General features: G+C 31.0%; 1 protein-coding gene across 6 annotated transcripts in view; it reads left to right on the top strand.

Moving 5' to 3' along the window:
• The window catches only part of LOC146530994 (inositol-trisphosphate 3-kinase A-like), an 84855-nt gene that overhangs the window by 46625 nt on the left and 19185 nt on the right, over positions 1-19045 (top strand). Inside the window, exon 1 of one of the 6 annotated variants that reach the window (XM_085199032.1) lies at positions 2412-3061. The exons of the other annotated variants lie outside the window; for them this stretch is intronic. Within the exon in view, the coding sequence (XP_085055158.1) occupies positions 2570-3061 (492 nt within the window). The 5' untranslated portion in view covers positions 2412-2569. Of the gene's footprint in view, positions 1-2411; positions 3062-19045 lie in introns of those variants that run through there. 6 annotated transcript variants of the gene reach the window in all.

Below are 19045 nucleotides of genomic sequence, written 5' to 3'. Positions count from 1 at the left end.
TTACCATAATTGACCGACATTGAGTTTCCTTTTAAGCTGTAATTTTATTGGCATTTCGTCGCCAATTTTTTAAAGATGCACTCCAATTTCATACGTTCATACGTGTTTGTTTATTACTATATTTTTTTAGTTTTTTTAGCTTCCCGCTGTATCCCTAGCAGGGTAATCAGAAAAAAAGGAGCGCCAAACGCTACGGTCCCCACATACCTCTTTCGCTTCTTCCTCTGTCATCAACCTCTTCATACATACCCCCGGGGGTCTTCATGTTGTTTACATGACTTTTCTCCTGTTCAATTATTATAAATACTTTTTCATATATTTGGTAGGCAGAGAGAACCTCACTCCCTTGAGGGAACTCAGTTTTGTTTTCATTTATTAATATAATAGCTACTGATTAGCCATGTTTTAGGAAAAAAAAATACTAGTGTAATTTAGAATAGATAATATATTTTTATGTTATGCTTTATTTTTGAAAAAGGAAAATAATTAATCCCCCGAAATGACATCGAAACCACAACCATTGCGGTTACAATCGGACGCTGCCCCACTGCGCCATAAAGGCATCGAGCGAGTAATTATATTTAACACAAATAGGAAAAAGTGTAGGAAAATGTGGAAAATCTGAAATATAGTGAAAAATATTTTAAGTAAAATATTTTTATTCGTGAGACTTTATCGATCGTGCCATCTAAAAAAAGTTAACAATGAGTGATTGCTAAATGTACTCGTATACGTAATGCGATGACGTAAATTAACATCACATGGATATTGTTAGTGAAGGGACAGGTTTCGTAATATTAAAAATTTGATTTTATAACTTAATATTATGAATATTAAATCAAAATGAATATAGAACCTTTTGTCAACTTTCTTTTACCCGACTGCTAAGGAAGGGTTATGTTTTTCACGCGTATCTTGTATGTATGTATGTAATATTCTTTATTACCCAATATCTCCAGGACCGCTGAACGTTTTAGCAGCCCAAGTGTTCTTAGATAGGTGACGTTAAAACAAAATAATCATGGCGATTGTGAGACGCCATTGGACTTAGTGGAAATTTTTTTTTTTCAGATACCACAATATGGGTATCCAATTCAAGATTCAAGGTCCATACAAGGATTTCACAAAAAAGTGAAAAATAAAAAAAAGAGTGATATTGAGTTCAAGCACTCAACTCATCACACTCAACACGCAATGTCTTGATGAAATTATTATTTTTTATTTCACAACTCACAGTTTCTCAAATAGAAAGGAATGCTTAATTATATCTAACAACTGGTACAAAATGAAATGCCTTTATTAATACAATAAAGTTGTATAAATATGAAATAAATGTACTTATGCTAAATATTCATAAAAATTATAATTTAAAAAATTATACTTTCAAATTTGTGAATATGCGTAGTTATACATCTGCTTATTTGCGTCATTGTTGATTATTTACGTATATAATAATAGAATCTATTAGTATCGCTAATAGAATGAAAAAATATGAAAATTGATTTTTAACTTCACTTATATTTTGAACGACAAAATTTCTGTAAAATAACTTTGGTTTCTCTTTTATTAAATTGGCTGAAATGTTATTTTTTAGGCTTCCGTGCCTAAAGGGTAAAACGGGACCCTATTATGTCCGCTTTACGTTCGTCCATCTGTTTATCCGTCTGTCACCAGGCTGTATCTCTGTAGCGTACACAAACGCTCACACAAACATAAAAATTTAGACATTATACAAAAGAAAGGGTTAAGATTATTAAGCTTGGTAATTTTTTTAAATATTTTACGTGAAATATTTTAATATTCAAATGAAATGCGCCAAAATATTTTTTTATGTGTCCTAAAAGCCTTTAGTATTAAACAATTAGTTTTTTGAGGCATGTAGAAGGTGTCTCTAGATCGGGCATTAAAATTTGAACATTTTATGTTAATATTATTTAGTAGATAATTAGAACTTACGATCATTTATATTGTCTATGGACGCAAAAGATCAAAGTGGAGTAGGTTGAGTAGTAAGGCAGACCCTGGCAATAGCCGGGATTAATGCCAGGAGGAAGAAGATCATTTATATTGTCTACATAGGCATGAATTCACCCATTTTTAAATGAATAACTAAACATAATATAGTTATTATATAGATAATTATTATATAGTTAGTATATAATAATTATCTAAACAAATTCCCTATTTACAAGAAAACATGAAAAAGGAACATATACATATAAACAACACTAATTACATACCTAGTACCTACACATCTATAGATCTGTCACCTAAAAAAAAAAAACAATATGTCATTCTTTCTACCACGAATCACGAGTTTCTTTTTAAATTTCCTATCATTTGCGTATATCGGCGCGAGTGTCGAACTGTCGAATCGTTCAAACGTTCAATAATAATATTGCTTACAACACATAGCGGCGCCCGCGCAGTCCGTGCGCCGCGCGCAGTACTGACGCCCGTGCTCGTAAACACGCGTGAAGCGAAAATGTGCCTGTAACTTCATTAAAATGTCGTTGTGCCTTCATCTGAAAACACACGGGAGCCTATTCAGTGCTAAGTGATATCCATAATGCCGGAGTGTCCCGATTTTCCTTTCACCATTCCCATTATAAGGTACACCATGGAGGAGGACCGATCAGCTTCTGAGAGACAGCAGCCGATGACCAAGAAGATGTCCTTGCTGGCGCCTGTGAAAATTGAGACGCCGGATGCCGGCAGGAGGCTGTCGGAGCCCACGAGGTATTACATTCCACCGCAGTGTAACAATAGATTGTCACCGCGAAGTGCTAGAAAACGTGACAGAAGAAACTCTAAAACAGATTCCAAAGACTCTAATTGTAAAGAAAAGTTTGGTCCAAAACCATGTAACTGTGAAGATTGTAGAGCATCAAGTCCTTTACCCCCCGGATACGGACCTCCTACTCTATCTCCTGGCTACGACCAGATGAAGACTTCTTTACTTGAAGTTCCGTGGAATGAAGACTTTACTGAAGCGTCAAGTGACGATCTTAGTTCAGAATGGGACTCCGACGTACCCGAACCACCTCGACCTACTCAAAAGGTAATTTGCATAAACTAATTTAAATGTAACATACATTAAGGTTTCGTAATTTTTAATTATACCTACATACCTAACAAATTATAATTGTAGAATTGATAAAATTGGCATATTAAACAAAAGAATAAATTTCTTGGCAGGTCCTATAACTGATATAAATTTAATTTGCAAATTTAATAAAAAATATTGAGATATAAGAAATATTCAATGACGTTTATACTTTAGTATGTTAAGTATATGCAGTTGATTAAACTCTTGAATGTATTAAATAAGAAATTATTTTAATTTTCCTTTATTTTGACACAAAATTACAGTCAATTTTCGACATACATATATATACTCATAAAATATATGAAATATGAATAAAATCGTGAAAAAAAAAACGCACTGAGGCACAGAAAAAAGTAAAAGACAAGTTTAATCTGCACTGATTGGTCGAGGAAAGAAAAAGTGAATAATTAAAAACCAGCTCCAGCACCGGCCGGTTGACTGATTGAATGAGTTTATACAATTATAGTTAATAAATTATATTACCGTATAATTTGGCTAATGGTGGCCGCCATTAAATTGCAATGGAGAGATATAATACACGAAATAATTATAGAGTCAATTGTCATTCTTGAGATAAGCACGAAATGATCTCATAGTCTCGTACTACCACTTGCGATGCTCGTTTGAGCGTATCTTCGCACGAATACAAAAAAATTGTATGGTTATTATTATAATGATTACTATATTTGAATTAAACAACACTTTACAATAAGAATTACTTAATTTGTATTAAATAATAATGGTTGAGATTTTTTATTTTAAATCCATACATAATTTAGGTCTATTTTGAAACATCTTATATTAATATAACCTCAAAATTTTGGTAGCACGTGCATTAATTATGTCAAGGATAGAACAATTTTACTTTGAAGGATAATTACAAGGCCAAATAAACGCATGGACGTTTTCGTACATTCAATTTTCTTATTGGATTATTATTCAATTGACTTTTGTCAATAAAGACATTAAAATAATTAGCGAGGCTTTAAGAACTGTGGTGTACTTTTTTTCTGTATGCAGGTTGAAGTATTGTATTAACTTTTTTTTTAGATTCATTCTGTATCCCCGCACAAATCAGAGTAGGTTGACGGTACCTAGGAACCTAATATTAAAACTCTGCTCTCTATTAAGACCGAATTCTTGAGGCATTGCTCGTGTTGAGTAGTGGAACTCAAAGCAGCGCTTGCCTCACTACCAGAGGGAGAGCTGAAAATATTAAAAATTTCACTCTCCCGAGTGGGAATCAAACCCACAACCGTCGCTTTTACAGTCTCATGCATATGCCATTGGGCCACAACGGCCTTAATTGTTTTAAATAGTAGTCGGCCGTTTTTCTTTTAATTAGTTAAAAGAAATCGATGTGGTTATTTACTAAAGTACAGACTTATAGAAGTAACGGATGTGTATAATTAATTATGTACAATTGTGCGTATCTACATAGTTTTATATTTTCATATAATTTTTCACACTCTATTTATTTATTAGATCGGTCTTGGGAAGCCGTTTTCATTCGTAGATATACAATTTTTGAGTAAAAACAGCATCTCAAGATCGATTTCAGACTTGAGAACGATTTATAAATACTTGCCTAAGAATTTTAAAAAAATATTATAAATGGAAAAACGTTTCATATTGTTACATTTTGTATTCATTTATGCATAAAAAAAATTACTAGTTTTAAAAGCGGTCGTCCTTAGCCGTTGAATAAATTTGTATGTAATAACGAAAAATTTTAAGCATTTCATTTATAGCCGCGTATAAATATGGCAGTAAGAAGCTTTGGCCAATGTGATTTTGATAACATTGCGAGGTCAAGTTTGTTTACGTTGAAATATATTGTATAGTATATATAGTAGGGGTCTACAGGTGGTCGTTTTCGCTTGTTGTTTGTTATATCATGTTAATTAATTAATAATTTATGGCCAGTTCATGTAGCTCGCGATGTAAATTTTAATTATTATATCTTCATGCATTAATATTACTTACTTAAAAAACATATAATTTTGTTAAATTTAACGTAGCGGGATTTGAACCCGCGCATCTTGGAAACCGTTTACGTAGTATGGCTTAGTGGTGAGAAAGCTTAGATGGTTTTTAAGAGCTTCAACTGTACTAAATAAGTATTTATCTTTTCTAAGTGATATAACACTTAAAATTGATAACATACGTTAACAATAATAAGATCTTTGATTTTAGCGATTATTACCCTAGTAGAAGAAACTCTTGTCAGGGACTAATTGCGAATATTTCAATCAAGCAATTCTTAAAAAAATCTTTAGTAAGTCTAGGTAAAACCTAACTAATATTTTCAGTAATTCGTATATTTTTCTGAGGACGCTACAAACAGTCTTGTTTATTCTTTATTCTTTCGATCGATATAATCTATTCTCATTAGAGTTGATAACAGCGACTTTCACTACATTGTTTAACCGTTACTGCGTTCTAGTGACCTCTTTATACGCATCGTACGCATTGCAATTGTTTCTGTTGATACTACACTAGTACTTGGTTATAGTTAAATAATATTCATTTTGTGTCAAAACACTCCGTTTCTTACTTTCTATCTGAATTCGAGAGACATTCGAGATTTACTTGTTAAGTGGCATAACTCAACGCTACTATTAGTCTTATGAGAGCAGGAAAATAATTGTTTTTTTAATATAAATAATCATTTCTAAGAGAGCGGTATTCCTCGAGCCTTCTTGCGTATCTAGTACGTCAAAGAATCCTTTCAGATGTTGATCTTTATCTTGTTCATGTGGTCTTCCATATACAGTGCCTGCACTATTGCAGTGTGCATCGTGTTTCAAATTAATGCCTTTTGATGATGAGATCACGAGGAATTTAATGGAGTCCAGGTTCCTTCGTTAATTCGGTTAAACTTTTGGTTTCTTTTAGTTTAATTAAATTATTATTTCTTACTTCTAGATATCTTTATATACGTTGAGTATTTAATAGGAAAATCGATAAAGTATATTCTTCAAATGAATTTTGAACTTGAACAACAACGCTACGATGTCAAAAATATAAACTCAATTAAAGCTTCACATAAATAAGTAACAATGCTAGATGCATTTTATTTTATTAATATTTAAACTAGGCACAGTAGATAAAGAAATAATTAAAATTTTAGATTTTTTTAGATTTTATAGTGTATTTTAAGAATCTGTTATTATTTCGGACTTTAAAATGAAATTCACGTTACAACTGAAATAATATGGAACATTCCTAATCACCGTCGAAGTTACATCAATTTATATCACATTGTATAATAAAAAATAATATTTTTTAATTTAAAAAAATGAAAGAAATATAGATATATTTTATTATTCTTTATTCTGTGAGCTGCAAGGTAGCTCTATCCTGGTTAAAGTGGAATGCTAGGAAACATGTTACAATTACGCGTTCAGAATTACTTACCATGTTGTGGAATGAAAAACTTGTCAGTATTTCTGTATCACTTAGAAATGTTATATTTTATATTAAAATAATGACATATAGCATTTAGTTTGTATATTACTTAATATATTTTTTGTATAAGTACATAAATTATACCGCTTGTGTGCAAATATTTGTGGGTTTTAAATTTTTTTTAATATGTTTCAAATATTTCATGTATTTTTTTGCATTTTTATTTCAGTTTTTCTGAAAACAAAAAACGATAATAACAGTTTACGTAAAATATTGCAAAATTCGTATCAATGGTTAATGTTGAAATATAAAAAAAATATATACTTCTATAGATATCCATACTGTTTTGTAAAAAATTGTATCATACAAAGAAAAAAGAAACAACACAGTTTTATACAACAGTAATTAATTTTTATTTTAAAAATCCATCTTTTAAAATCCCTCCAATTTGTTAAATATTTTTTTTATCTTACACTAATAATATTTTGTTTTAAAAAACACATTATAAGTTTGACGCATTAAAATGACTATAGCTATTATCAAATGAAAATGAAATCATTAAAAAATAATTTATTTCATTAGCTTCTACTATCGGAATCAAATATGGTTGCCACATCATATTAGGTATATAAGATATCGGAATACGTCAAATGTAATACGAAATACGTCAATATCGATTCTCAAAATCATTAAAACTTAATGACGAATAAACCTAACTAATGAGTAATTAATACGTACATCACTATCAAAGCTATGTTATAGGGGAAAATAATACGAATTTAAATATAATTTAATTTTCCTTGCGGCTTAGTATATATTGTTATAAATGACTTTAAAATTAATTGTATGTAATGCTTAATATATAGCTAGTATAGCTGCGTTTCCTTTACTTCCATATTGTATCTATAAAATAATATAGATGATTATAACTTTATTTTCATTAATCAATTTTTATTTTATTTGACATTAGCATAACAATAAATAACAGCCTAAATTACAAAATAGATATATATATTTTAAACGAATATAATTTTACTAAGTAATTTATATTAATCCTTTGTATTGCAAGCACCTATACTGTACATACACGATTTACTTAGCAAAATTATCATAAGCTTACAAGATAACAATTTAAAAAACGTTTTCAAGTCCATTTGATCTCTTACATGTTCCATGTACATAGTATATACACGAATATAAAGCTGAAGTGTTTGTTTGGTTGAACCCACTGATCTCAGGAATTGCTAGTTCAAATTGAAAAAAAAAAATTTTTGTGTTAGATAGTTTATTTATTGATAAAGGCAATATTAGACTATATTAATTGTTTCTATTGTTCTAAACTACTCGCGATTAGAGTTAACCCCCGAACTAAGAATATGTCATCGTCATATTGTATGATGTGAATTAATTCCCCGTTTTGAACTGAACCATCACGTTTTTTGCAATTGTTAAAAAATAGAAAAATTATTGTTAATTCACTAAAAAAAAACAAATTCTGTTTTAATACGTAAAAAGAATGGTTACGTTAGCCATACACATCTAGTAGTTATTTCGTTCGAACACGCGGGCGAAGCTGCAGCTAAAAACTAGTATCACACAATTTATGACCCAGCTCAAATCTTTATTTGGAAAGCTTTAGTATATAATATGCAAATGTTGACTTAGTCTTAACCAGACAAGGCGTAGATTAGAAGATTTACACAATACAATTAGCTAGTGTGGGCGTAAGGCATAGAATATGGTAGTTCATTATTATAATTGTGAAATCAATTTTTCTTATGATCCAGAATTTTACTTTAATTAATTTATATTGTAAAGATATCCATAATTAATTCCTTCGCTTCGTCGAATTTTAGAGGCCTTGAACTCAATACCGCTTTTACTTTGGTGCCAGAGCGAAGAAATGGAAATATTAATAAATAATAACTCAATTCTCTGACTGGGGATCGAACAAACAATCATCACGTTAGAATCACTCGCTTGTGCCCCTGTACAACGACGGTCTTCATATAAACGAATAACACCATTTTTTTTACATTTTTTTTTTATATTTATATTTTAATATCAATATCGTTTATTAATTGTATAAGTAATTAATCATATAGATTATTTAAAATAAAAAAAAATGTTTACAACATTTCTCAGTGATTGCATGATAAATGTTGTTGTTTCTGTATGATTTATGGAAAGTTGATATTATAGTATATATTTTTCCTTTTTTAAAGATAAAAAGAACCAGAAAGATAAAAAAAGAAACGTATTTCCTCTATATATTTCGATTAATATGAGTTCTGATCTAAATACTCTATATTATAAACAAATTATAGTTCCAATCATTGAGTAATTTAGCTATACATATAAGGATATAAGAGTCTACATTTTTTGTACATTTTTGTACTCGATAATTTTAACGCTTTGCCGTCCATAATCACGTATAATTGGGGCCCTCTTGGTGTAGCGGCATATCTAAATGTAAACGCGGCGATTGTGGGTTCGATTAGTTATAAATCAAAATATTTTCAGTGACAATTAGGTAGAGAAATTTAATCTCTGCACACTACTTCTATACATCTACATATATAAAATCGAAAGGTCACTCACTCATCGCGAAATCTCAGAAACTACATGTGCTAGGAATCTCAAATTTTGCATAGGAGTTACTTATAGGAAGTAGGTGCTCGCTAAGACGGGAATTTGCAATATTCGACTTCTAAAGGGGTTGTTTTTGGGGTAGAGAGTTTGTATAAAACTTTGTTACTACAAGTGCTAGGAGTCTAAAATTTTGCATGGACGTCACTTATAGGACGTGGGTACTCATGGACAGAAATTAGTAGTAACGTTCACGCAGGCGAAGCGGCGGGCGGGGCGCTAGTTTATATTATAAAATTTACCATGAAATACTATGGTAAAATTATTGGTATTAACTTCATAAAAAATGTTATGTCTCTTTGAGACCGGCTTCCCCATATAAAACATAAATCTAGATAGACTTTCGATAGCGATCTATGTAAGAGATGGAGTTATAAATAATTTATACTTTGTACGGATTGATAATTGTAAGCAGTCGTGCTTCGAATGAAAACTGTGTTATTAACTAGATCTACAAGCTTTATAAAGTATTACTATTATTTATCATTTATTAATGTTCAGCTTCACGCTGTATCCCGCACACAGCAGGATAGTCAGAGGGAACCTCACTATATTCCCTCTGCACTGACACTTAAGACAGTCGTCACTTTCCGCCGAATTCTGGAGGCATTGCGTGTTCATTGACGACACCAGAGCGAAGAAATGAAAATATAAATAAATACTTTATTTCATCGAGTGGGGATTGAACCCAGAACCGTCGTGTTACAGTCACACCCTGGTGCCACTGTGCCATGACGACCCCTTAATATAAAATATATAAATTACTTATAATAATGCGTGAAATAGTAAGTACCGGCTAAAAGTCTACGATAACTATGTAACGTCAATAGGAGATAACCCCTGACGCCCGTCTGGCGCGTCTTGCTCTCGTTAACTCGATTTACTAAAACGATCTTTATATTTATATATTTAAATAGGTTTCATTAAAATTTTGCTTTTACATATAAAGTTACATTTTATAATTAGTTATAATGAATCTTTATAATTAGTTTAGTTGTTGACGGATATAGATTCTAATGTATGTCGAATAATAGGAATATTTTTTATCTTTGGCTATCTCATTTCATGTCTGATCATATTTTGTAGACGGTTAAACAAGTCTTTGCAAAGACATGAATTTAACTTATGCAATTGTTTTAAAATATTTAATATATAACCACGTCTCGGCAAAAGGAGTGCAGCCGCCCTCGAACCAGGTGGACCGACGACCTCAAGAAGACAGCGGGAACCCGCTAGATTCAAAGGGCGCAGGACCGGACGGAATAGCGAGCATTGGGGGAGGCCTATGTCCAGCAGTGGACTTTAAAAGGCTGATGGAATTTAACATTTTTTATTTTAAGGCTCCGGTGTCCTCTGGTACAGGATAAAGCTTGAAGTTGAAAAAAAATGGTTATAAAAAATATATTTTCTAAATACAATTCGATCTACACATTTGTTTATAATCATAAAACTTAAAATTAATTAGCAAATTTCTTGCGAACAAACAAACTTTAGAATATTATCACAAGATAAAAATACATTGCAAATATCTGTATAAAAGGATATATATAGATTAATGACAGTCTCATACAATAAATAAACTTGCACATACAAATATAGAACTAATATAGAAAATAGCAATCTTTGCGAATAAACACGTCCATTCATTTCATTTTATTTATGTACCGACGATAATTGATCGGCTACCAGCTTTACACCGATATGATCTACCCTTTAAAGGTTAGAGATTGTCGAGTTGAAAATATGTATAGTACGTATTACGCTCGCCTGCGCCTGCGCATGTCTTTTTGTACTGGCTTTTGGTTGTTATTGTATTTAAGTATAAACCTAAAATAATGTAATGTCTAAAAAGATTTATGAAGGGAACCTGAGCGGTACGAGATGTAGGGGAAGACGTCAGTTCACGTTCAGTCACCTTCGAAAACACAGTGTCGAAGATACTGGAGGATGGTCACGTATAAAGCATAAGGACCCTCGGAGGGCATGTAAGGCGGACGAAGTGAAAGAGGTATACAGAGACCGTAGAGTTTCTCCCTTCTCTCTGGCTTCCTCGCTACAGTATGACGCTTAAAATATTAAAACTTATTATCAAGACATACAAATGCTGGAGTTGAGAATTTTCTAAACATTTTTTCTATTACCTGTCATAAGTGTAAATATTATTTAGTTTCATTAAGAGATAGAATATTTTTCTATTTTGGCCTTATAACTCAAATCTTACTAAAAGTATGGGTAATTTTAGTAATTTTACAAAGTCATAATTTTTATGTTTTGTACTTACTATATCATTAGCATACTGAAAATAACTTTCGAGTGTGTTGAAAGTTGGTTGACCCATTTGACTCTTTCACATCACTTTTCAAATTTGTTTATTAAACAATATCATCATAAGCTCCTTAATTAAAACAGAAACTAAAAACATTTTAATGTAAGCAGTGAGTCACGCTGTATCCCGCACTCAGCGGGATAGGCAGAGAAAATCTAATGTTAATACACTCCGTTCCCTATTTCCCCATAAATTCTGGAGGTATTGTGTTGCGTGGTGGAACTTAACGTCACGCTTTGCCTGGAAACTAGAGCAAAAATAATGGTAATATTAAATATTTCATTTCCTTGAATGGGAATCGAATCCACAGCCTATCGCGTTTAAGAGTACTTTGTGCCAACGCACCACGACTGCCCTGAAATCACCGTTTTGGAATTTCGCTAACACTGTCAGTGTAAAATGACTCACATACGAGTATATGATGTACTCGTAACAGCAAAAATAAACAAAAGTAAGAATACTCGCATTCAGTTCTTGTTAATTTTTATAACGAATGTTAAACATTTTGTTTTTCTTCTTCACTCCACTCTCGTACGTAAGCGATTAAATAAACATGTTTTTATTGTTTTATTTTTTCTTGCATTAGAGAAGTGGTATTTTCTTATTATTGATATATTTCAGCTTCTATACTTTCACGCTGTATCCCGCAAATAGTGAAGACACTCCGTTCCTCACGTATTTCTCAATTTTTAAGATATTGTGCGTTAAGTAGCGTAACTCAATCTTGCAAGTAAGCGTAATTCTTTCTTGAGTGGTAATCGAACCCATAACTTTCGATTTTACAGTCAACACGGTACCACTGCGCTACGATGCCCTTATTTTCTATAACTGATTTATTAAGAAAAACAAAATTTGATTTATGTAAATTTTAATATTTTTTTATTATTTTGAAGTGATTTAGTCAATAATTAACGATAACTTTAAACAATCATTGTTTCGTTTAATTTTAAAACATAGTCTCACAATTGTATGCGATATCAAAGTAATAAATATTTCTTGTAACTTCTTGTACATATTTTCATAAAAAATAATATATTTTTATTACGAATTCATGCCGTTCATATCTTTTGAAGAAATGTAACATTTTGTATTTCAATGTATGTACAATTTTATATATTTATAAATACTTAACTTTTTATTATTGTAACGTCAAAGTTTGCATATTTCATTACCCTTGAAGAAAAGTAAAAGATATCTCTCTCTCTCTCTATCTCTCTCACACTCTGTACTATAAATACATGTAAAAAATTTTTTTTACAAGTTTTTAAAATAATTATTAAAACATACGTAAGTAAGTTATTACAAGAAAATAAAAAAAAAACTGGGCAGAGCGTCATTGCATTCTGTCTGTATGCGTCGTCGACATCGTTTCCGAGAAAAAATGCACATCTATTTTTATTAACATCTTATAGCGAATTAAAAGAGATGTATTGTCTTAAAATTATATATATAAATATTCCAAATAAGGTACGTCCGTATATTAAGAATAATTTCGCTTTTTGCGACAAAGTACGACGATTCCGCCAAAGCAAAGAAAAGTGATTCATGTTATTTCTTAGGCTGTTGTTTTTATTTTCTCTGTAATTTTTTTTTTCTTTATTTTTTAAGATATAAATGATTTACTGAGAAATTGTCATAATATAATTATAGTAAACAAACAAGTAATGGTTTATTCCACAAATTTTTACAGGAGTACATTTTTTTCCGTTTCGTAGGTGCGATAGGAAGAGAGAATCTAGTATGACCTTCGGTTTTTATTCTATCTATTTTTAAAGGAAGGTAGAGTACCTTCCTGGAAGTAAGTGGTGGTGGGGTTTAGATTAGTCGGGGGCTTATTATTAAATTATTGTTAGAGATCATATCTATTTGAGACCATTTCTCCGTTCTAGCGCTTAACACGCAATATCTCGAAAGTTCAGGGGAAAATAAAAAAAAAACCCGGAGAAAAGGGTGAAGCTGAAAAATAATATAGGTAAGTATTAGACGTAGGGGGCTCGGTTTTTCCCGTAAAATTACTATTATAACTCATATTTCTATAATATATTCACATATCTCTAGGAAAATGTTTTGACGCCATGTTAACGCTTTTGTTATTGTAATTGCTACTTTGAAGACAAAACATGTAATGTGTTATAGTAAAATGACTCTTCCAGTTTCTATATTATGTGAGTTCTCTATATTATGTAAGTTGGTACTTACATAACATAATTTAAATTGGTTTTTTTTTTAATATTTTAAAATATTCTTAGTCTTAACTCCTAAGGAATATAAGTTAATGCATATAAAAAGTATCTTTCTTTCTGTTTTATAAAAATATCTTGCGTCGTCACGGTAGACTTTTATAAAATTTATAAAATGATGTTATTCTTTGATCAAAATAAGCCGGGGCTTGGTGAACGAATGGAGCAGCGGGCGAAGCCTCTTAGTTTTAAATATAAAATCAATCAAAATTTATGCAATTTTAATCACATACAAGCAATAAATTAGCATAATTATAAATAGAATTACAGCGAAATCCCAAAGCATTAAGTTCTCTATGGGAAACAGAACCATACGTTCATTGAGGACCACCAATACCGGTACCGTATTAGTAACAATGTGGTATTAAAAGAATATATATACATAAATTAAAACTAGATGTATGTATGTATGTTTTATATACAAGTAGGTTTATAATATGAGAAACTTCATATTTCTTATATTATAAATGTACTTATTTTGCATAAGAAGAATTATAGTTTCAAATGCCCCATTCTATAGGTACCTAATTCCGACGGATTGCCTGGTGTGTGGCGGAACTCAACACCGCGATTTGTCTTGTTACCAGAGGGAAATAAACATATTCAATCACTCGAGTCAAACCCACAATCGTCGTGTTTACAGTCAAACGATGTGCGGATGTGCCACTAGGGGCTTACTATTTGAATGTTGTTAAATATTCTTGTCGTCATATAACAGTGTCGCTTAGTTTGTACGAATACGAACTGTGGGAACGTTTGGTGATAAGGTTTACTTGTTTTGCAATCATTTGCATAATATAATATTAATACTATTAAACCAATTTTATGTATAATATTTAAAGATAATAATAATATTTAAAGATATTAATAAAATCATCTAATTTTCTTTAAAAAAATATTAATAAATTAAAGTTTATAATTAGAGTCTCATTGTAATATTACAATTATAAACATTAAGTATATACTTAATGTTTACATTTCTTTGCTCTGGTGTCGAGGAAAAACATGTCGTTGAGTTCTGCTACTCAACACGCAATGCCTCCATAATCTGGTATATAAGTAGTAAACCAAGTAAGATAAGTAAGGGACCCTAGTTAAGACGCCCCGCCTTAATAGGTTCCCTTTACCTACAATATAAAAAATATCCAAATCCAAGGTTATTTTGTAAATAAAGTTAATTTATAATGAAAATGAGTTAGCGCTGTAATTATTCATTTCGTCGAAGGTTACTGTAACTAGACGTCATCGGTGACCTTTTGACGTCCGCGCCGTCGAAGTGAGTGATTAGAGGGCATTACGCCTAATGGTCACTAGTCACTAGTCACTGGTCACTAGTGGTTAACAGGTTTAATTGACGCAGGTGAAAATGAGTATTGGTCACTAAGTCATTTAGTAATTGAGCTGGATGTAACATAGTTTGTTTGTTTGTTTATGTTTGCGCGGCGTCCTATATTTTATGTAATAAGTGAGGCGAAGAGTTAGTAGTGTTAGCTCTCTCTATTTTCTATTGTGGCGTACTGCCTATCGAATATATAACCATATGTAGTCAGGTCATAATTCTCAACTGTGCCATATTACTAAAAATTACTATATTTTTTAATCACTATAAAATTCAACACATCAGTATGTGTTTACTGTTTATAATTTAAAAGTTTAATTTCTCCAAAATTCTTATTTTATTGAAATTTACGAAATTTTCATATTTACATAAATACCTTCATAAAGCTTAAGTATAAATAAATGTAAATTTACCATATTTCAGACATTATTAACAAATATAATTATTAATAAATACAAGGTGATTACAAGGACATAATAACAAGATAATTTTGTGTAATAACAGGAATAATATGGTTTTCATTTAATATTTTATTAATAGGTATATAATTTTCATAAACAAAGTTATCTGTATTTGTCGACTACTGCAGTACTGCTATATGATTAAATAAAAATTATATGTGGGCGATGCAACTGTAAACTGTATGTAATCTTTTATAACCGGAAATTTTAATACAAAATAATACATAATTATGTTTTAAAAATATGTTATTTTATATCGAAATACTCAAAATTTGCTAAAATAAAATATTACTTGCACAGAATAATTTCATAAATTTTATTTAATAATCCTAAATTAGGAGAAATTAGGTGATAAAGGCGTCTTGGCGCCTTGGGACAACGTTTAGCTGTAATAAGTTCTTCTCGAAGTTATGAATTCTTTAATATACTTGCTCTAGCAAGACAGAGCGCGAGGTTGAGTTGCGTTACTCTAAATTTAATGCCTCAAATGTCTGATTATTAAAGAAAGTGGCAAACGGGGCGAAGGGTTTTATATAGGATACAGTGTGCAGTTGAATTAAATTCATATGTAGAAACCTAATGTTAAGAAACTCCATTCCCGTTAAGACATTTCCGATCCCCATTTACAAAAATTATACTATAAAAACATTTTACAAACAATCTCATTTTTTTTCCTGCACGTTAATAAAATTTAATCTTTGGCGGCACAAAAATTATCGTTCAAAGAAAAACAAGGCATTTTTCTTTGGACCAAAACTTTTTGCCGCAATGACCAAATTTGACTTGCAATGTTTCTTCATCAAACTGAAGATGAATTGACAATACAAATTAAGTATTTAAAAACCTTAGGGTGTACGACCTCCACGAGGATACACGCACTGTAAGCAAGAGAACTTCAATTACTTTTATTTTTATATGCTCAGTTAGGCTCTTACTTTTATGCTGTAGGTGTTCAGAATAATTATTGGTGTAATATGAGGGCAGTCGTGGCGCAGGGGCACAAGGAGTTGAGGGTTCGATTCCCATTCGGGGAAATGAAATCTTTAATGTATTTTATATTATTAGCATATAAATGCATAACGATCATAGCATAGTGTTATTTTGTCTAATGTAGGATATTTCATATTAAAAGTCAGTACTCGTTAGTATCTTTGTGACCTTAGCACGTACCTACTCGTATTTTATAAGGTGAACCTTACTATAAGAATTTCACTATGAATTGTTTAGCTTTTCGAAAACCGAAATGTTAACATTAAGGCTTTATTAAAAAAAAATATGAATTAATGTCAAAATTAATATGAAAAGTGTCTATATATGTACATAAAATAATTTTGTTAAATTAAGCAATAAGTAATTCGAATTTTCTTCACTACATATTTGGGACCTTTTTAGTCTCAAATTAAAGTTATTAAAGTTAGTTAGCCTTATCAATTTTGATTCAGGGGCAAAAACTAGTTCAAATAACGACTCCTAAGGAAATCGTTTAAAATATTTAAAGGGCGCACGCGCGAAACGGCTATTAACCTACAAACTGAATAGTACTTTAATATACAGTAGCTTAAATTGTTATCACGTCACTACAATGGAAACCTTATGTAATTTTTGTATAAGACCGTTTGTATGTACTTTTCAATCCTGTCTGAGTGCATGCTTATATTTTAAAACGACCCGCTCGCGGCTTCGCCCGCTTGAACTTTAATATTATTTTAATAATCTGCAATATTTTCGTTTTATCTGCCTATCCCGCTCCATGAAGCGTGTATATAGCGTAAAGCTATTTTTATTTCAGAAAATATATATTTATTTTAAACAAAACCCTATTTAAACTTTGCCATTTCGTTCAAGTATCACGTTCCGTACCATATTGGATTTCTTAATGTTTGTCGTATTCATACGAGTATGTCATATTACGAATTATTAAACAAAAATATTTTCATAGCAATACAAATTTGTCTCTGTTGAGGAGCTATTGACGTCAACGGCGGCCTACATTACAATGCCTACTTAGTGGTGTGCTAATACGAATTTTAGGTATTTACACAAATAATTATTTTAAATACGTATCCTATCTATAAAAATTTACATGTAAAAAGGGGCAAATGTTTTAGTCTACATGTTTACTTTATTTAAAAAAATCTCTAAATAGTTTATAGATTATATTTAGATTTAATTTTAGATTATAGTAATATAGCGTAGAGGGACAAATGTGAGACTGTGAACGTGATAGGTTCGATTCCCGCTCGAGGAAATGAAATATATTCATATCCTGGTAAAGAGGCAAAAGCGCGGAGAGTTCTGCCTTTGACAATAAAATCCGTGGAAAGTCAAGAACAGAAATATCCTAAGAGGAACAGATTGTTTTAAAACCAGGTTATTTCTTTTTCCCTCTACCTACCTTGCTATGTGCGGGATACAGCGTGAAGTACAATGATCTAAATAAATGATTACTTTATGAGCACAGATATTTTCATAAACAATTTTTTGTTCTTTATTGAATTGATCGTTTTTACATTACTCGCCGTGGGCCGATGCGCATGAGCCGTTTTAAATGAGCTTTTGTGTTTCCGCTCCAATAAATGCAAAATATTATTTAAGTATAAAATAATAAAGTCTTTAGGGCACAAACGTGTGTCTATAAATGCGACTGATTGTGGGTTCGATTCTCATTTGAGGTCTCTCATTTTCCCTCTGATATCGAGGCATATATAGAGTCCTAGAGTACAGAACTGTAGGGCGCGGAGTTAACTCTAGGTTTTCTCTGCCTATTTTGCTAAATGCGGGTTACAGTGTGAAACTAAACATAAAAAAAAATCATTTAGTAATGAATTGTTACATTTATTTTACATGACAATTTTTTGCTTAGCAAATAAATACGTCAGAAGCCTTTTTTGTCAGTCCTTATTCAATACAATTGTAAATATAGTACAGTCATAATTATCTAATAACACAACGATTATCTAAAGCGGTGTATGGAAAATTTTGTATGAATAAGTACATAAGTGTATGAACATTAAATATATTTTTTTGAATCTGTTAGACATATTTTTTTTTGTTTTTTGTTGTATCTACATTTAATATTCTATGACAGATGAGAATTTGTTTATGCTTATAAAAAATATAAAGAAGAAATTACGTAGTACTTCCAAATTATAAAATCTTTGTAAAATTAATTTTTACTTTTTAGTTAAGTTAATTAATTTAGATAATCTATATATATAAAAGGACTTGTCCTCACTGACTGAGGTAAGACGCACGCACAGCCGTAACTGATGTGCGTAGAAACTCTAAATTTGGACAAAAGTTTACTTTCGTAATCTGGACATCCACTAAGAAGGGATTTTGAAAAATTTTAACCCTAAAGGGGTGAAATAGTGGTTCAAAGTTTGTATGGAAAAAAAATTAAATCGGCACCGATTTTCATAAAATTTGAAATTTAGATTTTTAAAAGTATTTAATTGAACACGTGTTTCATCGTTTTCTAGAATTCTCCCCCTAAGGGTGCAAATAAGG

The sequence above is a fragment of the Heliconius melpomene genome, chromosome 16 (assembly GCF_056956725.1).
Source record: "Heliconius melpomene rosina isolate 202511_hmr_F chromosome 16, ASM5695672v1, whole genome shotgun sequence".
In the NCBI taxonomy this organism is placed as follows: Eukaryota; Metazoa; Arthropoda; class Insecta; order Lepidoptera; family Nymphalidae; genus Heliconius; species Heliconius melpomene.
The sequence above is the reverse complement of the archived record's forward strand: the minus strand, read 5'-3'. Positions and strand labels throughout refer to the sequence as shown.